This window comes from Sarcophilus harrisii, chromosome 2 (assembly GCF_902635505.1).
Source record: "Sarcophilus harrisii chromosome 2, mSarHar1.11, whole genome shotgun sequence".
Lineage (NCBI taxonomy): Eukaryota > Metazoa > Chordata > Mammalia > Dasyuromorphia > Dasyuridae > Sarcophilus > Sarcophilus harrisii.
The window spans coordinates 209,772,172-209,796,989 of NC_045427.1; the positions used below are offsets into that span (position 1 = coordinate 209,772,172).

Below are 24,818 nucleotides of genomic sequence, written 5' to 3' on the forward strand. Positions count from 1 at the left end.
TTCAATGAAGTATTCAAGGGATCTATGAGCATGATCTTATGCTATTTAACATTTTTAATCAATTATTTGGATAAAGGCAGAGTGAGCATGCTTAATAAATCTATAGATGACAAAAGAGTGAGAAGGATGGCTAAAACTTTGCGATAGAAAAATCCAGATCCAAAAAGATCTCCACAGATTACAGCAATGGGATAAATCTAATTAACTGAAATTCAATAAGGAAATACAAAGTATTATACTTGGGTTAAAAAAATCCACTTCACAATCAAAACATAGGAGCGCCGTTGTTAGAAAGCATTTCATTTGGGAAAAAAACCCATACATTTTAGTGGATTAAATGACTAATGTTAATGATCACTATGATGAGTTTAGACAAAAAAAAAAAAAAAACTATTACAGTTTTGGGCTATGTAAGAGAGTTATAACTTGTAGACATCAAAAGTTGATAATTCTACTTTTAAATGTCCTGGGGTCAGGTTACATTTGGAATATTCTATTCAGTACTTAATATCACTGTTTAGGAAGGACACTGATATAGGAAATCATCCAGAATAAGGCAACCGGCATGATGACAAGTTACAATTCCCTATCATATTCTGAGGAACAGCTGAAGAAAGTAGGAGTATTTAACCTTAAGAAGAGAAGATTTAGGAGGAGATATCAAAGATATTTTCAATAATAACAGTTAACATTTTACAGTGTTTTGATTTTTGCAAAGTGATTAACATATTTTATGAGATATAACTTACTTATAAGATACTTATAAGGTATCTCATCAAGATATAACTCATAAGATACTTATGAGGTGGATGCTACTGTTATGTCTTTTATAAATAAAGAAACTGAAGTTGAGAGAGATTAAAATATTTGCTCAAGGTCATTTATCTGCTGTCTGAGGTAGGATTTGGAAATCAGATTTTCCCAAATCCAATTCCAGCACTCTATCCATTATCCAATTGCCTTAAAAGATCTAAAGAAATGTCATATGGAACAAGATTTAGACTTGATTAGTTTGGCTCCAGAGAAAAAAATGAGGCACAAAGGGTAGAAGCTAGAAAGAGGCAAATGTCAGTATGATGTCAGGAAAAGCTAATAATCACAGTGATTCCTAAATGGAGTGGGATTCTTTGAGAAGTAATTTGTTCCCACTCACTGAATTTCATAAAGTAAAACCTTGATAGGGACTTGTTAAATACACAGTATTCAGGTATAGAATATTATAATTAGTTTCTAAGATCCATCTCTGAGACATTAATTCTAAAATTCCATAATACAATGGGGATATAAAAAGCTGATTAATTCTGAACAATGGAGTACTGGAAATGGACAGATGTTGTTTGTGGGTTTTGATAGCTAAAGGGAAGCAATGAAGCTACTAGGCACTTGGTGAATAAAATAAAGCTAATACCTGTATGTAGTAAAATGGCCTTTTCTTTTCAGTATAGTTTTCTCACCTCTTGGAATTCCATTCCCTTGTACCCAAACAGTGGCCTGGAAAGATGATATGGGTGTCCATAAGCCATACTATGGAACCTTTTTACTTGGGCATTTAAAGACCTTCACAGTCTAATCTTTCTCATTTTAACAACTACTATTTTCTTATGAGAATTTTCCACTCCAGATAAACTGATCTAATTACTTCTTTCAAATACACTTTGAATTTTCTTACCACAATATGTGTGTTTGTATTTTGCTGGTTGAAATGCCTTTCATTCTTTCCTCACGCTCTTCAAAAAATATTAATATCTCAAGGTCTTGATCAAATACTATACTATATCTTATTCTGATAGCACTTAACGAAAATGGGCGATTAGTTAAGAACATCCTTTTTATTTTTCAAGCATGTTTAGAGAAAGACTTCAAAACTTACAAAGTATAAGGAGTTTAGCTTATACAATGTAGTCACCTTCATTCTAAGAGTTAGTGGTATATATTATATTTCAAAAATACCAAATATATTTTGAAAAAGATTATTTTTACCTTCTCTTAGGCATTCCACTACAAAAGTAAAGCCTGTAGTTCTTGGATGTAAGACATATTCATATTTCTCAAGTCCATTCTTTTCAGCAAACTCATTGCTTTTAGCCTTGCTGTTTTCTAGATAAAATTATAAATGATTAGTAAGCATATAATATTGGGGAAAAAAAAAAAGAGGAAAGAAAAGGTACAATCTGCTTGGAAAACTACTTTGTAACATGCTAGCATTAAATCATACTCTAATTATAAAATATGCTACTAACTTTTTAAGTTCTAAAACACTTCAAATATTGAGTCATATTTTTCAGTTATTAATTAGTCTGTTTATTCTGAAAAATTAGTAAGCTTTAGACATATTTTCCTGAAACTTTAAATTCATCTTGAAATGTTGAGTTTGTAAAAATACAATATACTGCATATAGTGAATATGAAAAATTTATAAAATATATTCAGAACCAATTATCATGTACAAACAATGCTATAAAGAACCTACCTAATAAATGTCAAATTGTTGATTAATTTAATCTGAAACTTTAAAATCAGCGTAAGCAGAGACAAATAATTTTTGAAATACATCAACTTTTTAAAATTAATTTACAGTCTATTATGCAGAATACATATCTACAAATCAATTTTTTTCCAGGTTAAAAACTATGTTAATATTTAAACCAAATCCTTCTTTGGCTGAACACACACAGTATTAATGTAGGATATGCAAACTGGCAAATAGATCTAGCTTAACTGTTAAGTATATATATGTTCTTAATCTCAAAAGAACTGAAATCCTTTATTCAAAGGATAATTAGGAGAAGGAAGCTCACAATTAGTTGGCTTCATATGCTGATCTGAGAATTCACAAAGCATAAGTTACATTGACAAAATCTATGGTTTTCAGTTTTTCTATCCTATACTATACTACAGCATGCAGAGAACCAAGAAAACAAAACAAAAATTTTGCTATCCTCTAAGCATGATAGCTTTGTTAAGTTTAATAATACTAAGACCCACTTCCAAAGAAATTAAAGTAAATTAGATTTTTGCAGGATAAAATTAAATATTCTTATAAGCAAGTCATCATAAAAGGCATTATACCATTTTAAAATTGAAAAATGAGTCAAAATTTTATGATTAAAAAGCAAATCCAAAAGAGAAACTTCCAATTACAGCCTGCTAGTGTACTGGACCTGAACATGGGTTCATTTATGCTAACATTTAGTATTATGAATGACCTGATAAAACAAATACTTCTGAGAGTGTAGGCCATCATAGAAGAAACCTTGAAGAATTGGTAGATGGGGGTTCTATCTGCACTTGTCACTAACAAATAGTAATTTGGGCCAAGTCACTTCTTTTACAAGCTTCAGCTTCTTCATGAGGAAATCAGAATCTCTTTTTCTTCCACATAAGGAATGGCTCTCTTAGACATCTATTCTGCTTCCTTTCCTGACAGACACCTGTTGAAATCTCTATTCATTCAAAGCCCATTTCATGCACAAGATCTTTCATGAAGTCTTCCTGAGTTTCCTTCCTCTCTTATCTTAGTCTATTTGACTTCTCTTATTCAGTTAACCTAAATTTGTAATTGTGGCAAAACAAATAAAATATATATTTGTCTTTTTCTGCTTACTAGATTGTCGTTCCATTCAATTTCACCTTTGTACCTAAGAGTATCAAACTAAGCACTTTAAAAAATTGGTTGGATCAAATTATTCCAACATAAGACAACTTACCTGTGAGATCAGTCCCTTCTGGGAATATGAGGAGTTGAAGTGGTTCCTGAATATCACAGAAATAATTTAACATATTTTCAAAGTGACTTTTATCATCCTTCCACCTTCTATGAATGAAGATATAAGCAGCAGCCTGCATTGCCCAACCTAGAATAAATTTGACAATTTTTAAAGTAAGCCAATACTTGTCTTTCTCAATGAATGTGAACATACTTTGGTAAATTTTTCTTTTATCTTTCAATCATAGTAAGTACTCTATTATGCAATTAACTTCCATTGAATTGGGGCCTATCAGACTCCTTTTAAAGGAAACTCCTCCTATTTTCCTCGAACCCCCAACCCTCCCTACCTGCCACAAATTCTGTTCTCTACACAGTACTTATCCTATTCTTCAGAAGATACAATCCCACATTTTGCTTCAAGAATTCATGTTACACAGAATACATATACAAATACTAAATACACAAAAACCTCAGTTAAATGAGAAAGTTTTTTTTGTTTTTTTAATAACTGATGGATAGAAGAATGAGTGAAATTTAGGGATTAGCTGAAAGAGGTGTCTAAATAGGTAGATGAAGTTAGGAACATACCTCCCAGAATCGCTATCCTTAGTCATAGTAGGATTTTTTATTAATCTCTCAGAATGAGGACAGGGGAACATAACTAGTTCATTCTTTTCCCACTTACAACTGACTAGATTGAGAGGACAATTAGATTGTTAAAGGATCAGGATATATTCTTGATTCAAAACATGAATAGTCTCTTAAAAAGGGTTGTAACTTCAGGGATACTGAAAATCTTAAACTTTGAAATGTAAATTAATTTAAATTGCCTCCAACTTTCTGGGGAAATTGCTTAGAAACTTTGTAAAAAAGAAGGTAATTATTAACAAGTAGTAATGCGATAGAATTAAGACATGTAGGACTACCTCTCAGACCTGTGGAAGAGGAAGGAATTTATGACCAAAGAAGAACTAGAGATCACTATTGACTACAAAACAGAAAATTTTGATTATATCAAATTGAAAAGTTTTTGTACAAACAAAACATTAGTTTTTAGACAAGATTAGAAGGGAAACAATAAACTGGGAAAACATTTTTACAGTTAAAGGTTCTGATAAAGGCTTCATTTCTAAAATATAGAGAGAATTGACTCTAATTTATAAGAAATCAAGCCATTCTCCAATTGATAAATGGTCAAAGGATATGAACAGACAATTCTCAGAGGAAGAAATTGAAACTATTTCTAGCCATATGAAAAGATGCTCCAAGTCATTATTAATCAGAGAAATGCAAATTAAGACAACTCTGAGATACCACTACACACCTGTCAGATTGGCTAGAATGACAGGGAAAGATAATGCGGAATGTTGGAGGGGATGTGGGAAAACAGGAACACTGATACATTGTTGGTGGAATTGTGAACATAGCCAGCCATTCTGGAGAGCAATTAACTATGCTCAAAAAATTATCAAACTGTGCATACCCTTTGATCCAGCAGTGTTTCTACTGGGCTTATATCCCAGAGAGATCTTAAAGGAGGGAAAGGGACCTGTATGTGCCAAAATGTTTGTGGCAGCCCTGTTTGTAGTGGCTAAAACCTGGAAAATGAATGGATGCCCATCAATTGGAGAATGGTTGAGTAAATTGTGGTATATGAATGTTATGGAATATTACTGTTCTGTAAGAAATGACCAGCAGGATGAATACAGAGAGGCTTGGAGAGACTTACATGAACTGATGCTGAGTGAAATGAGCAGAACCAGGAGACCATTATATACCTCAACAACGATACTGTACAAGGATGTATTCTGATGGAAGTGGATTTCTTCGACAAAGAGAAGATCTAACTCAGTTTCAAATGATCAAGGATGGACAGAAGCAACTACACCCAAAGAAAGAACACTGGGAAATGAATGTAAACTGCTTGCATTTTTATCTTTCTTCCCAGGTTATTTTTACCTTCTGAATCCAATTCTTCCTGTGCAACAATAGAAATGTTTGGTTCTGCAAACATATATTGTATATACTGTGACATATTTAACTTGTATAGGACTGTATAGGACTGCTTGCCATCTGGGGGAAGGGGTGAAGGAAGGAAGAGGAAAAGTTGGAACAGAAGTGAATGCAAGGGATAATGTTGTAAAAAAAATTACCCAGGCATGGATTCTGTCAATAAAAAGTTATAATTAAAAAAAAAAAAAAGGGGGGGGGGAAGACATGTAGGACTAGGTCTATGTTCTTTTTAGGATCATTTTTTCCATGTATAGTAGGGTGGTGGGCTGGCAGTTGGGGTTTTCCTCTGCCTGATAAGGAAATAGCATCTTCACACTCTCATCAAGACAGGCTGAACTAAACCCAGGGAAGTTTCTAATTATAAGAATATCTGCGTGTGTGTGTGTGTGTGTGTATGTGTATTTAGAGTTAGTATTGACAATTAAATCCTCAATTTATAGAAACTGTTTTTGATAGATTTGTATGTACTAAGCTAGAAATTTCCTAAGAAGTCCACTAGATGACAAGTACTCATCAAATATCTCTCTCCCTCTCTTAAGAAAAAAATTATCTGCTTATTTAGTACAGGTTCAAAAATCCCAGGCATGCCTGTATAAAAAGGGCTGATCAGCTACAGTGCCAAATCCCTGCCCCTGTTGGTAAAGTGAGAAACATGGGTATTAACACGAGAAAAAGTAGTCAGTGTAATACATAAGATTTTTAGAAAAAGCACCATAATAATGTGACTTAATTTTTATCCTAACAAAAGGTTTTCTACCTATTACCTCTAGAATCAAACAGGAAATACTCTATAGTTCTAATTTCTATATTCTCCATAGGATCCCCTTTAAGATAATGTCTTTCTTAAATCACTCTGATTAGTATTCCTATCATAAAATCTGAAAAGCATCTATAATTATATAGGTAAGACCTATTCAGCTAAGTACTCATTTTAGGATTACATATAATCTTTGTAATATTCCTTAATTATTTATGATGCCATCTTTAGGTCATTTTTTTAGTTATAATAAAGTCTCTATCCAGATTTGACTGGCATGCTGGTTTAAAGAATACATGGCCATTTCAATTGTTTAGAATTCAGTCTGCAAGCTTGTTTAAAAAAAAAAAATCTAAATAAGGAAACACTTTATTGCTATTTTTATTTTTTGCTTTATTTGTTTAATCCTCGATTGCTGTTATGTTTGTGTATGTGTATACATATGTTAAGCTTAATGAAAAAAATGCCTTAAAATCATTATCACAACTGTATCAAAAAGGAAAGTCAGAAGCAAATACTGAATTGGCTAGACTTTAATTCACATTACTTTTCACAAACATCATTAGTAGAATAATGTAAAATAATATAATTATTTTGTAATAATATTATTATATGTAATATAATAACTATATATAGCATAACATAATATATATAACAATACATAATAATGTAATTATGTAAAATAATAAAATGACATAAAATAAAGACATTTATTTTTGCACACAAAAATGGGGACATTTTATTTGTATATAAAATCTGGGGCTACAGTAAAAGGGGAAGATGGGAAGCCCCAAACATACAAAGAAACTTGGATTCAAAAGAGACAAGGTTTTGGAGAGCTTTATTTCTTCTGCCAAAAAAAAATCCTGCCTGAAGTAAAGGCTGCTTTCTATCCTCTCTCTATTCCCTCTAAAACTCTATGCTTTAGAATGGTTCTCAAGGTTCATATGGCCAACTGCTGTTGTTTAACATAATATTCTCCCTGAAGCTTATAATATGTATAATTATTACATAAGAATTAGTTCATTTTCATTAATTGTGAATAACAAATCTGGAGCCTTATATGTGAAATCAGGCAGGTGTTAGAGCTGTTCCATGACAAGTTTAGAGAACTGACATTAAAGATGCTGAAAAGAAGTCAGATCATAATAGGAGAATCTGTCAATATATCTCAGAGCACTGGCCTCCAAAGCAGTCGCCTTCCTATTTCCCAACCTGTTTTTTCCCCTCTATTTCCCAACCTTTTGGCAAACAGAATAACATATACCTGCTACCAATATCAAGCAAATGTTGAAGAAGAGTCATAATTGTATAAAATAAACCTAGTGTAATCAGGATTTCTGGTCTCCTGCTAAGCATTCGTTTGTATTAGTAGGTTAACAATTTTCCATTAGTACAAATGATAAACATAGTACCCAATTCCATCCCAGGAAGTAAAGCACTATAAAGTAATTTGCAAGTGATTTGCCACTAGGAGCCAGAGGCTCAAGACACTTCCTTCAGTGTATTTGTAAATGGAATCTCTTACTGAGCCATATGGAAAGTTACCTCACAAACTAAAATATCTATCGTCTCTCAAGTTTTAAAACCCTCATGAAGTATATAGCTGGTTGCCAGACTATTTGTGAGAGGTTGCTATTTATTAACTATTCTCTCAGAACTTCTAGAAAGATGAGCTGGAAGGGCTTAAATTCCATATATCATGGCAAAAAGAACTACTAATTAAAGCAAGAAAGATGGAAGGAAGGAAGGAAGGAAGGAAGGAAGGAAGGAAGGAAGGAAGGAAGGAAGGAAGGAAGGAAGGAAGGAAGGAAGGAAAAGGGAAGGAAGAAAGGAAAAGGGAAGGAAGGGGAAAGGGAAGGAAGAGAAAGGGAGGGAAGGGGAAGGAAGGAAGGAAAGAGAAACAAATGTGGGAGGGAAGAGAAAGGGGAAGAAGAAAGGGAAGGAAGGAAGGAAAGAGAAACAAATATTATATATGTATTCATACTTGTATTTATGTATGTATGTGTGTCACACACACACACACACACACACACACACACACATACATGTTGGTGTTCTTTTTCTTTAAAATAATAAAGGTTCTCTCTGGGGGAGTAAATAATTACTCCAAAAATCACAGCCAGCTGATAAAAGTTCAGATCTTTTATTGTGTCCTTCAATATAGCCCAGTTAGCTCAGAGACCTATCTCTCTGCTTGGTTCTAAGAGCTCCGCCCAAATGTCTCCAAATCCAAAGGTTTGTCCTTCTGAATCCAGCCAGTACCAAGGTAGAAGATACAATGAATCTCTCTTGCCTCGAAGATAGGGCTTGTAGGCTTTCTTCCAGAGTGCTCCTCCTCTTTGACCCCTGGGAATGTTCCCAAATAACTCCTTCAAGCTCTAAGAGCTTCCTGTATATATATGATCTCCCAAAGGTTAACTCTCCTTCTAGGGAGAGGGGGATTCTGGGTTATCTCCCAGAGTGCTCTCTGGCCCTAAGGGAGGTGTGAATTCGGATATCTCATACTAATCTCTGAAATCTCCATTGAATACTTAGATACTTATGAGCTCTCTAAAGGTGTGAACACAAGCATCATTTCTATCAGTTCTACTTAGTACCTTGTTTCAAGTTCTGGCTCAAAATATCTCCTTCTAAGATCAAATCAATCATATTGAACCATGTTAAATTAGATAATTATTGTCTCTATCAACTCCAATGGCTTAACAATTTGTAAAGATTCCAACACACACACACACACAGTAAATACAGGGTAATGAGAGTGGGCACCAGTAGCTGGCAAGATTAAGAAAGTTTTCATGGAAAAGGTGGCTTTTGTGCTGAATTTTTAAGAAAACAAGGGATTCTAAGATTCAAAGGCAAGGAAAGAAATGGATGCCAAGCATTAGGAACAACAGTATAAAGGAAGCTATTTTTTTCAATCTGATCCAACTTGATCTCTTTCTACTACAACTCATTATTCACCATTAAATTGGTGGACATCATGTGTCCATTAAAATACACACATACATAACATATATGATATATATATATGAAAACTAGATAGTCTGCCTATCCAGCTGTATACCATAATCTAAATGGTATAATATATATAATTTGCTTTCTTTTTCTATTATAGATAATAACATACAAATCTCTTGAGCACTAGTATGGGTTTCAGTGGGAAAGCAGTTGTTATATTTTTCCAAGGCTCAATGTAATTTTTACAATGCTTTTTGAAAAGAGAAGACTTTAGAAACTCTTGTCATGAATTAGAAATCATTCTTTTGCTTGGACTTTGATTAAGGCACCTTCTGTGACCTTACAAAAAGTAAATCTTATTTAATGTCTGTGTATCATGTTTCAGAGTATTATATAATCTTAGTGTATGCACAGGAGATATCTTATTTAAAACTAGAGCCTTTAATGTTCCATTTTGTTTCTCTGAGTAAAATACACTTTAAAAAAAATAAAAGTAGGATCTTATGTTCCCTATAATTATTTGACCATAAAGATAACATCCGCTATATAAAATAATCTAAAATTCCCCTCTCATATTTTCATCAATGATATAATAATGGATGTATAACTATTTTAATGAAGATTCTGGATAGATGACAGAGCAGGCATGTATGGTTTCATAGCTGTAGAAATCTTCTTGCTATTGTTTTGGTAAAAGTTGTGTCAAATATCTTTTCATATTCTACTCTTAAGATATATTGAAACAATCTGTCCCTAAGTACTTCTAGACTAGCTTTCTACTAATTATATTTATTCAAGTGCAGATATTTTTTCTGATCATATCTAAAGTATTAGTCATTTTCTCACAAGCACTGAAGTGTTAGAAATCAAATTGGTGTTTCCAAGAAATTAAGAGTTGGAAAAGAACTTGGCCTGGTATAAGTCGTTCATGAATAAAGTCGCCAACATTAATATAATATATTGGCAATATATCATTAAGTTTCTACTTGAAGTGTTGTTAAGAGGGGGAAACAACTACCTCTTCCTACTTCTTGAAGCAAATAATTTCACTCAATTTTTTTTCTGACAACTAAAAAGTGTTTGAAAGCTTTATAGTTTCTATCCACTGCTCCTGGTTGTTCTGTCCTCTGAAATTAGTCAGTCAGTTTATAATTGTTTATTAAATGCCTACTACGTGCTGGCCCTGTGCAAAGGGCTGGAGATACAAAAAGAGGCAAAACAGAACACATATAATCCTTCCTTCACATATACTCAAATACTTGAGGATAATTAGCATAACCTTGCTGTTTTCCATGCTAAACATGTCTAGTTACTAGTATGACATAAACTGAAGACCTTTAAGAAGCCTGATTGCCCAGCTTATCAATGCCCCAGCACCCAGAACTGAACACAATGGGGACCAATTCTTGGAAGCTATGCCTTTGTTAAATGATGAGTGGGCCACCTTCTTCCCCCCATACCAACTACTCACTGGCAATAAAATAACTGGAGGGACCCAGGCCAAACTTGTGGCAAGTATGCTTCCCTCTGTCTCAGTGCTCCTATTTCTGACAATGCCTCTTTCCTCTCCACTCCTCCTGGCTAGAGTGATCTTCCCCTTTTCTCCCCCCAGCCTTGTTCTGGAAAGAACCCAGAATCCCCTACTCCACTCTTAGGTCTACTCCTCTCTCAATAATGACAGCAGACTGATAAGAGAACCTTCAGGTGCCCTACCAAAATATCCTCAGTACTACTGAGCCTTGCTATCTCCTTTGCCTCTGTAGACTTAAGACCTCTGGGCATATTTACATTAAGTCCAAAGCTGAATCCTGCTAAATATTTTGTCTCCCTTAATTAGAACATAAGCTCTTAGAAAGGGGAATTGTCTTCTTTTTCCATTAGTCCTTGACACAGTGATGGGCACAAAGTAACAAATTAGCAAATGCCTTTTCCAATTATTCAATGATGATGATAGATCACTACAAAAATGTAAGGAGTTGTTGCCTTTCATGTCTGTTTACTGTCCTAGCTTCATTTGCAAATGCTCTTAGGATGATACAACTTAGGTAGATCATGCACCAAGCTTTCTAGAGACTCATTTTCCTCTCACTTTAAGTGAGCTAATAATACAAATCTATCACTTTCCATTTTCTATTATCCTTTTTGGTGACATTTTGCAAATTTTATTTTTACAAAACTGTTGTCTTACTTAGGCTGATATATTTATCTGCTTGCTCATTTACTGTTGCTCTCTGTGCCTGGGGCTAGTATCTCTTCAGTAAATGTTCTCCATCAAATTAAATTTAAAAAAAAAAAAAAAAACTTTTTAAAGTGTTCTTTGTTCTTCTAGCTCTTTGCTGCCATACCTTGAGGGAGATCCCATTTTCACCTGAGTTACAAGACTGACATTCTGTATGGTGCCAAGAAAATTAGCAGGGCAGAGAATGGTGTGCATCACGAGTCAAGGTAAGAGCAGTGGGGAGCATGATCTACCTTTTCATTCTTTATGATAGGACATCAGCACAAATCTGAATAAAAAATACAGCGAGAGAGTTTATGTCATACTTTCCATTGTGAGAAATGAATTTATTTGGTTTCCACATTTATGAAATGAAACTGAAAAACTGAAACCCACAAGGACATCAGAGAGCTAAGAGGGGGAGGAAAGGGGTGAGGAAAGAATGTTAGCTCCCCCAAAGAATGTAAGAATGTGAGTTCCTTGGGGCAAGGACTGGGTTTCATGATCAGGGGTGATGGCCTGAGATGTGAAAAGAATCTCTTATTCTTTGCCCCCAAGGTTTCTTACCCCTACCAGAATGAAAGCTTCTTGGGAGCAAGGACTACATTGAGCATTTGATAGCTTCAGGTTTTCTTACCTCATTTTTAAAAATTGTACTCCAACTAATGAGAGAAAAGGTCAGAAGGGGGTAGGAACTATATAAACTATATAAACCTGTGTTTTGCAGCTGTGCTTTGCACTCCTATATGCAGTGGTTCTCAAAGTATGGCCTAGAGAATCCTGGGTATCTCTGAAACCCTTTTAGAGGGTCTACAAATTCAAAAATAGTTTTTATTTCCAATATGGTAAATGTCTATGAATATAATCCAGATAAACAAAAACTTTTTGGAGAGATCCTCAATAATTTTTAATAGAATAAAGATACCGAAAACAAAAGTTTGAAAACCACTGCCTATATGGATACTGCTGTCCTCAGAAGCTGCCCTTTCTAATGAGATGGTAATAAATCCTTTTTGTTTTTTACCTTGAGAGTCTCTCTGATTTTAATTTGGATAAGGATTGCTGTCCCACACAGCTCTTACAGCTACAGAATTTCTTGGCTGAATACTTTAGGTTTTGGTAATGTAGAAAATTAGTATTAATATTAAACAAAGGGAGCAGCAAGGTGATGTAGTAGATAGGAGTGCTAGATCTGGAGTCAGGAAGACTCTTCTCTCTGAGATCAAATCTAGCCTCAGACACCTCCTACCTGTGGAATCCTGGGCAAGTCATTTCGTTCCATAAGCCTCAGTTCACTCATCTGTAAAATGAGCTGAAGGAAATGAAGGAAAAAGATACTTTGCCAAGAAAATCCCAAACATGGTCCCTAATTTGGACACAAATGAAATAACAACAACTTTTAAGAAAGTATTCCATGGTTTCCAGGAAGAGAATTTTAATGAATGGAAAAATGAAAGGAAAAAAATGAGGCCCTTGAAAGTAGGGTAGACCATTCCCATGACTTGGTTGTAGATTGTCTATTTTGGAGTTCTGACCTTAATTTTCCAGCTATATCTCCTTCTGCTTCCTTTTTCACTTTAATCAAACTGCTGTTTCTGGAACATACCTCACATTTTTCTCCACATATGCTATTCCTTCTGCCTGGAATGTCCTTCATAGTACATCTTTACCTGATATATCTTTATCATGTTTGTTGATAAATCAACTCCTTGAGAAATCAAGCAATTTTATATTGATTACACATGTAAAGTCATCTAAAAAATTTCCCTATTAACCATGCAAAAGAAAACCCAAATATAAAACAAGAAATACTTGTCTAGATGAAACCATGGTTCCTTTAAATTTTCCAGGTTTGATTTAGTTGAGTGAGTCCAAGTCTAGCACCTTCTATTATATCATACTGTCCTTCTAACAGAATTCATTATACCCTTCCCTCTCTGGCTAAAATACCAATATCCTTTTTAAAAAAATGGGGAAAAGGGGCAGCTAGGTGATGTAGGACAGAGCACCAGCTCTGAAGTCAGAAGGTCCTGAGTTCAGATCTGACCTCAGACACTTAACAATTCTTAGCTGTGTGACCCTGGGCAAGTTATTTAATCCCAATTGCCTCAGGGAAAAAAGAAAAAAAAAAGCAAAAAAAAAAAAAAAAAAAACTTCTTGTCAACAAAAAATTGGGGAAAGGGAGAGAAGATGGTTACAGGCTGGCTCATTTAACTTATCTATCTGATTCCCTTCATTCAATAATTTCTGCAACATTTGCAAGAAGTTAAATAAGTGGCAAAATTGAATCTCAAGAATATTTACAATCATTACATGAAGAGAACATAGAAGTCAATATCAGCTCTAACAGCCTTGTAAACTGACTTTAATTATTAAAGGAAGCAGTTACATCTCAGAAAGTTAGGAGCTCATTTATTGGTTTTTTTTTTTTTTTTGTCTAAACTAAGAAAAATGGTAATAATGCAATTAAACTTAAAAATATGTTCTCCCACATTTTTACCATTACCCTCAGCCTATTTGTTAAATATTTGCCAGTATCCTCATGTACTTCACTATAAACACTGCTTGCTTGAGCTCAACAGGAGAGCAACAGAAGACTCAGAGAATTAAGACATCACCAGACTGGAGGAATGACGACTACAGAATGATAATAATAAACAATAATGAACAACAACGACAATAGGAATTTATATACAAATTAAGGTTTACAAAGTGCTTTATATTCACTATTTCATTTGAGTCTCATAATAGCCATGATCAATGTTCAGGATATGATAAAGGCTGCTAGCAATACCAATTTATGTTCTGTAATGTCATATTGCCCAATTTAAAAAAATACCCTTCAGGTCTTTAATTAATTGCCTTACTGTTACAAATTTAGATGATATCTTAATTAAGAAGCAATGTGGTGTGATAGAAAAATTTAGGTTTAAATGCTGCCTGTTATTTACTATGTGTGAAATTTTGGTCATATCCCTTGACCACTCTGGGACTCAGCATACACATGTCAAATGAAGAGACTGGACTAACTGACCACAAAGGCGCTTCAAGATTCATCCTTCTGTCATACCTTATTTTCAACTATATGACCTGAATATACTCAGCAGAAATACAATCAGTCAGTCAATACAATAATCAGTCAACTAACATTTATCAAACATCTATCCTGTGCCAGAGACTGTGAAAAGCATGGGGATACAAAGAAAGGCAAAAGAGTCCTTGCCCCTCAAGGAGCTATCTACCAGGGCGGAAAACTTGTAAACAACTAAGAACTTACAAACAATAAGCAGTATAAATAGGAAATAATCGTCAGAAGAAAGTCGCTAGAATGTGATGTTATAAAAGGTAACAGAGATATAGTTTCTGGGTATTTTAATAATTTTATTAATAATGCCAGCATTTTAAATAAAAGAATGAATGGTCATTTGGTGTCTCTTAAACCAAAGACAATGGGGCAGACTGGCTCATAGCTATTGTGTCCTTAGGAAGAAGAGTATTCAAAAGGATGGTATACAATGCTGATTGGTTAACAATTAATGAGAAAATTAATATTATAATGAGGGGCGAAGAGTGACAATGTCACTCCTGGACTATCTCTACACCCAAATCACTCCAGCCTTGGGCAATTTTTACAAAAGTGTCTGGTCTTGATTCCTTATAAGGTTGGGTGGGGTTGTATAAAAGAGGTTAGCTCAAACTTTAGAGACTGAGGTCTTGAAATAAGGATAGAGAAAAGAGAATTCTGGATCTTCCCAAATCATTAGTTATTAACAATGATGTCTCTCAAGAATTAAGGGGAAGATTTCTTTGGAAGTCAGAGAACCCAGGAAGCAGAAGGTAGTACACGAATTAGAAAGTTTCTGAGTTATAGCATTCCTTCATTTCTCATATACAAACACAAAAAATGCACAGATACCTACATCCCCTCAAACAGAATGGAAATAGTAACTTGTGGGATTTCCACTTTTGAGTCCAAAAATTTTCTCATATTTGTGAGAATACATATTTATTTGAAATAATATTTATATGTACTAGTATTTATTCTATGAATTCTTTCATTTGATAATTTCATCACAGCACAACCATACATAGACACATTCAATAGGAAATCTCTGAGGCTAACCAAGTGTTGTGTCCTGCTTTCTAGAGCCCCCAAATTGGGGTGATCAAAATGTTAAGTCTGCTTTCTAGAGTCCCCAAGTTGGAGTGATAAAACATACTGTTGCTTTCTAAAGCTCCCACACCAGAGTGATTAAAATGTACCTTCCTAGTGGAGAAGTGATGAGGCGGGACCCCTGAGGATGATGGAAAAATGGAGTCCATTTATTTTTCAAGGGCTTTCCCCTTTATATAAGGTAACAAAAACAACAATGAGCACGTGGGACCATATAAACAACTTGCTATTGTCTGTAGTTTGCCACCTGGTATCACTGTGCTTCAATCTCAACATAGGTTGTCACTGCCTCCTCTCAGGAAGGCCAAGAGCCCTTAGGGAAGATGGGGAGCCCAACCAGATATTGTTAGCAGGTTCCTTCTAGACTGAAGGGTCTTATACCTTACCCAGAATTCCCCCACTGACTATAACCCTCTACAGGTAAGAGTTGATTGGTTCATGTCAGCATGACTCTAATGACCAAATTTAGCTGACCATCTGACAAGAAACTATATGGCTGGCTTATTTCAGCACAAAATTTATATAGCATTATGATGGAATTCTATGACGTGTTTAAATTAATTTCTTTTTATGTTATAATTCAGGTTTTACCTAAGTGATTGCATGTTTAATCTGTCCAGTTCTGCTCTGTGAGAGAAGCCACAGAAATGAGTAAATGCTGAGAATGACTGAAATGTAAGGCAGTCTTGAAAGAGAAAATCTGCACTTTTTGTTGTTCTTCATTTGTGTGAGATTCAACTTTGGGATCTTCTTGGCAAAGATACTGTAGTGTTTACCATTTCCTTCTCCAGCTCATTTTACAAGTTAGAAAACTGAAGGAAAAAATTGAGGAAAAAGATGATTTGCCCAGAATCACACAACTAGTAACTTTCAAAGATCAAATTTGAACTCAGATCTTCCCGGGTCCAGGTCTGTTTCTCTTATCGTGTTTAAAACTACTAATGTATGTAAAAATACATAGTTCTTGCTTTGTAAGATCAGAATGCAAACAGGGATCTTTCTCTCCAGGCATTGAACACCATCTGGCAATAGGTGCAGTTGGGGAAGAGTTACTCAGGCCATGAGAGGAGGGGGCATTGTCTGCACGAAGCTGAGAATTGTAAGTACTGAAATATGGAGGAGACTGATTTCATCCCTGATTTCATCAAACCAAATGTCTAAAAAGTGAAAAACTTCAGAAGTACAAGTCCAGAAATTTATAAAAATCTAATTTAACAAAAATCTTCACAATTTTGGCAAATGGGTGATTCTTTGTGATGCTAACTTTATGAAGAAACTCCTACCTAGTTTCCATTTTCCCACTACCATGATTACCACAGAAGCTGCTGAAAATACATCTCTTATCTTTTACATGCCTTTAGAAACTGAGACTGGATGACAATGTTTCAGGCTATGCAGTCTCATATTATCGATATTCCTTAGAATTCATAATTTCTCTGGATTTCAAAATCATATGTTGCAGTTTAACAATTTAAGAATCATTATGACAACATAATTTGATGACATCAGGTTATATTAACAGAAATTTTATTTCAATGTGTCAGTCAGTTGTTGTCCACGACTTTTTCCATACCTCACTTCCTTAACAGCCCAGTTGTTCATTTAAATCCTCACAAAGAAGCGACCATGATGATTGTTCATATATAATTTGTAACATTTTGTACTTGTTTATTATAAAATAATGTTCAACACCTACTCTTAATATACTCCTCTTCCCATGCTTTCTTTACCTTCCTCATAATACATCTAAATTATAAGAGTTAGACAACCTCTATTAATGATTTCTGAATGATCAAATAACATCTCACTAGACTTCTATCCTTTTAATTATTTATGCCTCATGTTCTACTCTTACTCCACAAAGAATTACATCTAGGCCAACTGAACACTAAATTGTTCTTATGATTAAATTATATCACTTTCCAAAATGTATTATTAAAGCCTATTACTAAGTACTAAGTAGACAGGATGCTTTTTCAAATAAAAAAAATCTGAAAGTTCTTGAGCACCATGACTGTACTTTCAGAACAGGGATCCCTCTTACCTAATGACCCTGGTACCTAACTGCATTAGGGTTACTATAAGGACATATCCTGTAGAGGCTTTAACTGTCCATGATAACATTTTCCTATGTTTGTATGTTCATTAATAACATGTGATGAGCTGGTAAAATTCAACTAATCGATGGCTGTTTCAAAGGAACTACAAAGCACTGATTCCTTGGATGGGTGCAAATGATAAGAACATTTCCCAGGTTAAATAAGCAAGCAAATAGATTTTGCTCTGTCCTCTTATTAGTTCAAATCAATTCAAACTAAATCTCTTTATCTTTCTCTCTCTCTCAATTGACATTGACTGTCAATGACAGTCAAATTTTCTCTTCTAAATTCAGTGACACAAAGGAGACACAAAGAGCCAAACAATTCTCCCTCTCCCTTAAAATACATTTCATAAAGATAAACAAAATCATCTAACTGGGGCTTTAACACATAATGATTTTTCTTCTACCTTGATATACAAATTCTATTATTTCCTACATTTTGAGTAAAATATTTTTAATTTCAAGTTTTTTTGGCTTATTCTTTGAAATGTTATGATTTAATATCTTCTCCAAGTTCTGTTCATATAAATCAAGAATTCAGCATTTACAGTCATTAATAATTGAACCAGATAATTACAATTTGAACACATGGTATATAATCATTTACTTGGAATGTAAAGCCTATAGGCTAAAAAAGTTATAAATGGCAATAACGGTTCCCAATAGTTTCCATGTAATAGCTGGCAGAATCTACGATAGATGGAGGCAGTATTTAGTTTAAGATTAAAATTTTGCTAACCTTACAGTTAGGCATCAGATCTTTTTCCATTCCCTCATTTTCTTCTGATAAATTCAACATTCATTCCCACCATTAAGTATTATTTTAAAGCATGCCCTAATATTTTATTTGCTGTTCTTATTCCTATTATTCTTGGACTCCCTATTTTCTCTAGGCTCTCTAAAAATCTTCATTTTCTGGCTAAGATTTTCTCTCATTAATACTACCATCTTTAGCATTTCTTCAATGTTACCTAGTGCAAAGAATGCACTGGCTCTGGAAGAAGACCCAAGTTCAAATCCCATCTTTGACAATTACTATCTAGGTGATATTAGGCAAGTTTCACTTGACTTCCCCCAATTTTAGTTCCTTCCTCTGTAAAATGAACAGAAAAAAAAAAAGTCAAGCTTCAAAGTCTCTCCTGAACCAGAAGTATGATCCTATCATTGATGAAGAATCAAATCAGTAAACATTCACTGAATACCTACAATATGACTGGTTTTGTAGATTCTTACCTATAAAGAACTTCAATCTCATTAAAGAAAAAAGGCATGAACATTTTAATATTAATCTAAGATTCAAATAATATTGGCAAGGTAACAAACAGAAAAGATCACAAGGCAGTATATTACTGTTTTGTCATGATCTGTTACATTATACAGAAATTAGAAGAGGGTGATATATTTTTCAAACTGGTATCATCTTGAATCCTATATATATAGAAGGTGAGATTTATGCTAAGCCTAAAAGAGAAAACATAATTTATATTCAAAGAGATAAGAGGAAGAGGAAGATTTGTTGTTGTTGTACAGTAGTTTTCAATCATGTCTGACTATTTGGGATTTTGTAAGAAATGATACTGAAGTGGTTTGCCACTTCCTTCAACACATCTTACGAATGAAGAAACCAAGGTAAACAGGGTTGCTACTGTCTGAGGCTACATTTGAACACATAAAGAAAGCCTTCCAAAGCACTGCACCAGCTAAGTGCTTAACATAACAATCATTTAAACAAAAGCACAAAGCCACTTTGAAGGACAGTATTAATTGTTACAGCAGAAGGGTAAATAGTGAGAGATAAGAGTAGGAATATAGGTTATAATCAGGCCACAAAGAAATAATTTGGATTGTATCCTGCTGGCAATGTGAAATCATCTGAATAGTGAAATGGCAGAAAGACTGTTTTGGCAGGAATATAAGGCAAGATTGCATTAATTATGCAGTGACATGTAGCTGGGGCAGCCAGCAATGCCTTTGATAAGAGGAAAATAGCTATATATTCTCTGCTTGAAAGATCACTGCAGGATGAGGAAGGCAGTGCCAGCTAAAGTGCTTTACACTTCTGGGTATAAGAATTAAATAAGGGAACAATGAGAATCTATCAAGCACTAGTATTCGTCAATGGTTAATCTGATTCTACTAAAAATGTAGCAAAATAATACTCGCGGTTTTTTGGTAATAGTGAGTCTAAAACTCAGTCTTGTGGACATGGCCTCTAGATGATGCTAGGAACACTATTTGGGTAATCCTTTTTATGAGTTCTGTGGCTCCATGTTTATTATGTCTAGAAAGCTAGAACCACAGGAGGTAAAATCTTATCTATTTGTGTCATTTAGGAAAGTGGAGTTTTCTAGAAGCTCCCAAGCAACGTATCCATCTGCAGGATAAATCAGTTGTAATCACCAAGACATTCCTTATCATTTTAGATTAATCCCAAATATGTTTTAAAGGTATGAGTGAACTAGGCAACAGAACCCTAAAATGGTAAATCAGTGACACCTAAATGATGTAATAAGAGGGGCAGAAGATAGGAGTAGGACTGATAATTAGAATCTTTAAAGAAATAAAAGGCATGAAGTGGGTGGCAGAAGCAGAACTAGAAAGAATATATTGAAAGACAGTACCAAAAAAAAAAGAATTAAAAGTATTTGATGACTTGAATAGATAGGGGCAAGGAGGAGAAGAGTAGCAAGGAAAGGAAAAAAATAAAAGGAAAAGCAAAGACTTACAGCAAGGGTGAGCAACCGCAGGCAATGATGAGTTGAAAGCTAAGTACAACAACCTCCCACTGCTTGAGTTCTATCAGCTGATAATTTTGTATAGCCCATGAATGTTATAAATACCCAAATGGCCTGACTTAGAGGATTCATAAGGCTAGGGAGTTAAATTAGTCAACCATTTCTATCCCTTTCAGTTCTAAGATGCCACAAATACATTTCTTCCAAGTTTGTGAGACTTTGGGACAGCTAAGTAGAGCAGTGGATAGAGCACTAGGCCTGAGTTCAAATTTGACCTTAGACATTTAATACTTCCTAGTTGTGTGACTCCAGGCAAATCACTTAACCCCAATTGCCTCAGAGAAAAAAAAAAAGGTTGTGAGACTTTGGATTTTATTACAATTAGAGCCAAATCTAAAGATGCTAACCTTGCTTCATGAAATTTGTACTTCAAACAGACAAATAAAAATGCATATAGTAAAAAACTTGATTTTCATCAACTGGTTTTAACATCTTCATCAATGAAACATTAAAAAAAAAACCACAAACCCCTTTGTTAACTATTAGTGAAGCACAAAGAGAAAGCACTTTCAGATCCCAAACCAATAATCAATCATGAAAACCATTTGATAACAGTTTAAAAAAGAAAAAAAATTATTGGAACAGACAAGGAATCAATGAATCAACAAGGCAAAGAACTGAGGATTCAAATACAAGGATAGCAATTCCTACTCACAATGAGCTTACATTCCAATGATGAACACAACAAATATATAATGCTTTCTGTGGCATTTCAGAATAGGATAGAGCAGTGAGAAGATAAAGAGTAAGATAATTTGAAAATAATAAAGACCACAGTGTATAGCAATTGCTGGATTTGGCACTTTTTGTTTTTCAAACTGATTGCTTTTAAGCACTCCTTCCCCCCAAAAAAGGAGGGATTATACTTGATATTCAGTGTTGGGATGGTCCTATTTTCCTCAAGTAAAATAAAAAAGATTCTCTGAACATTCCTAGTATGATATAATTTAGGCTATTAAAATACAGTATACAGACTAAAGCAGCAGCAACATTGTGTAAAATAAAACAGAAGCAATTCTAAATTATATCTGACATTCAGTTTATGCTTACTAAAGATTTTTATATAACTAGAGTGGATTTTAAGAGTTTTACTAGTCTAGACTAGTTGCTGACCAAATTATTATACAAATGAAAATATAGAAAGTAGTTAAAACATGGTTGATTGCTATTCTAAACAATATTGGTCAACCAATGAGCCACTTAAAACTTGGCAAATTGTAAAAACTTTATTCTATCACTAAAGATTTCTTTAAAGAACAATAAAAAACAATCTTCTATGGGAAAAGAATCTAAAAAAGACTTCTACATGTTAAGGACCACGTCTGGGTGAAGGGGCAGGTTAATTCTCTGAGAGCCTCCACAGTTGTGGATTGTGATATTTGAGGGAGTTTCGGGGGCAGCCTTTATTGACACAGGTGTTCCTTGTGGATGGGGAATGAAATAAAATGGAGGCAGAGGGAAGAGGAGAGAGGTTAGATGACACAATTGTCTCTCAGTGGGGAGGTCAGAGAACAACAATTGCCTCTCAGTCTCCTTGAATCACCATCATCCTCTCACAAGAAGAAAAGAAAAGGTCTACCAGAGGTAAAAAAAAAAAAAAAAAAAAAAAGTTATATATTGTGTTCCCAACATCTACATTAGTCAGAAAAAATGGAAAAGATCTTAAGGTCTAAATAGAACTTAGATTATCAAGTGAAGGTATCATGTAAAAGTATTATTATATATTTGCCATCCATGTATTTTTTTATTTTAACAAATTATGTGACCAACTTACCAAAACCAGGAACACTTTTGAGACTGGATTTGAGGCAGATTTTTTCTAATCTGAGGTAGCTATATCGCATTAGGCAATTCCACAGAAACATCCAATCCATTCTTGTCCGGTGATTCATAATAATAACGCTTCTCTCCCCAGGAACAAAGGCATCACCTGTTATGATCACTTTTACACGAAATATGGTCTCCAGCAAAGCCTAAGAAAACAAGTCAATTTAAAATCATGACTTCATGCCAGAAAGAATCACAAATAAACAGGATAACTTTGAAAAGTCTAGTTCAACTTTTTATATAATTCAAAAGAAAACCTGTAATACCTCAGTTTCCCTGGTGGCCACCCCCCACCTTCCTTGCCCCATTGGGACTGAGAGAATAGGGGCCTCGAAACTCTGGCCACTCTCACATTCCAATGAGTCATCAAACTCCAGATGGCTTATTTCAAATGCATGGTTATCTCCTGCCTCAGACATCTAACTCCTGTTCACCTTCTTGACCTCCAACCTGTCAGAATTAAAAAATTATGGTCCTTCCCTGAAGTTTCCACTCACCCAGTGTTCTGCCACCTTACCCTCCTTGCCTTTGTTTCCCTGATAGCTAGAGTCCTATAAAAGTCTCTGGAATTACTTGCTGAGTGCTGGATGCTTTGAGACAAAAAATCCCAGTCAGCCATCTGGCTTCACTAGTCCAAATTCTCCATTATTAAAATATTAAAAACCTTATCTCTTTCTTGCCTCAGTTTTTCTGGCATTAAGCTATACATAATAAAGATTCAGTTTCATGTACAATTTTGTTTTTCTTTTTTACGGCATATAATGGAAATATTAATTATATAATGAATTTTTTAAGTTCAGAATTTTTTTTAAAAAGAGAAAAAAGGAAATGTAGGTAATATAAAAACTAAAAATTTCAATATCTATCAAAAACAAAATGACTTCTTTAGGATAAATCAAAAGCATATGTATCTATCTTCATAACTTACATAATATCATAGACATCTTAAAGTCTAATAAGGATGAACAGGTTCCTTTAAGAGAAAAAAGAAAAATACATTTATCCCAGCTCCATCATCTTAATCAAGTTACATAACATTAACTTCAGTTTCCTAACCAATAACTCTTACTTTCATCTACTGGATGTTTTGGACCAATTGCATACTTAGTTATATCAATAGCACAAGGACGGCATTCTGAACTTCTGAATAGTAGGCTTACAGGCTCATAACAGAACTGGAAGGGACCCCAGAGGTCATATAGTCCAACTTTTTCATATTACAGCTAAGAAAAATGAGGTCTAGAAAGATAAGATGACTTGTTCAAGGTTACACAAAGCCAGAGTCAAGATATGAACTCAAGTTGTCTGATCAGAACTTCAGTCCTATGTCTAGGATTAGAAATCCACAACTATTTGGCTCTTCTACAAAACTTAGTAAAATTTCTTAACATGCACAAAAAAGCAAGTTGTTTATCTTTTATTCAACTAAAAAGGATTCTACTAGGCAAGAGAACAGGCCAATGTCAGAAAAAACAAGATAGTAGACTGGAAGCAAGGGCAAGGATAGTCTGTAGCTGACATTATTTTCAAGTTTTAAGAGTACCAGATCAAAATATGGATTAATGAAATAAGGCAAGAATGAACGTGTGTCATTTTTACACATAGATTTGCTAGTATTACTATTTAGATCTTGCAGCATCACTCCTCTGTTCAAAAATCATCAATGACTGCCTGGTGCCCACCAAATAAATTCATGCTCCTTTGTTTAGCACTCAAGGCGTACAACAGTCTGATACTACTCTGCCTTTTCAACATATTATCTCCCCCTTCTTCCTCCAATACATAAACTTTTATTTCTAGTCAAACTGTACAAATCTCTCCTCACAGAACATGTAATCTCTGTAACTCACCAACCCGCTCTATAAATCAGTTATGTCTATAATATCTTTCATTTGCTTCATGAATTCCTAACCAACCCATCAGAGGGCCTTTCTTTTCTCCTAGAGAGTTTGCCACATCCCTCCACATTACCATACCATGGTCCTCATTAAAATGAAGATAGACTATGTGTGATGGACTTGGCTCTTTTTCAATAATGAAGTGATTCAAGGCAATTTCAATAGACTGGTGTTGAAGAGCTATCTGCATCCAGAGAGATCTATGAAGACTGAATATGGATCAAAACATAATATTTTCACCTTATTTTGTTGGTGGTGATTTGCTTTTTTTTCTTTCACCTTTTCATCTTATTTTTAAAATGACACATATTCAAAGAATGATGAATGTGGAAATATGATTAGAAAATGTACATGTTTAGCCTATA

At 34.3% G+C, this 24,818-nt stretch overlaps 1 protein-coding gene across 3 annotated transcripts in view; it reads right to left on the minus strand.

Moving 5' to 3' along the window:
• Positions 1-24,818, minus strand: part of LCLAT1 (lysocardiolipin acyltransferase 1) — a 134,619-nt gene that overhangs the window by 57,252 nt on the left and 52,549 nt on the right. For all 3 annotated transcript variants that reach the window (XM_031951304.1, XM_031951302.1, XM_031951303.1), the window contains 3 exons: positions 22,503-22,701; positions 3,708-3,854; positions 1,981-2,097 (listed from right to left, as the gene is read on the minus strand). In XM_031951304.1, coding sequence (XP_031807164.1) covers positions 1,981-2,097; positions 3,708-3,854; positions 22,503-22,620 — 382 coding nt within the window. In that variant the 5' untranslated portion in view covers positions 22,621-22,701. The remainder of the gene's footprint in view (positions 1-1,980; positions 2,098-3,707; positions 3,855-22,502; positions 22,702-24,818) is intronic.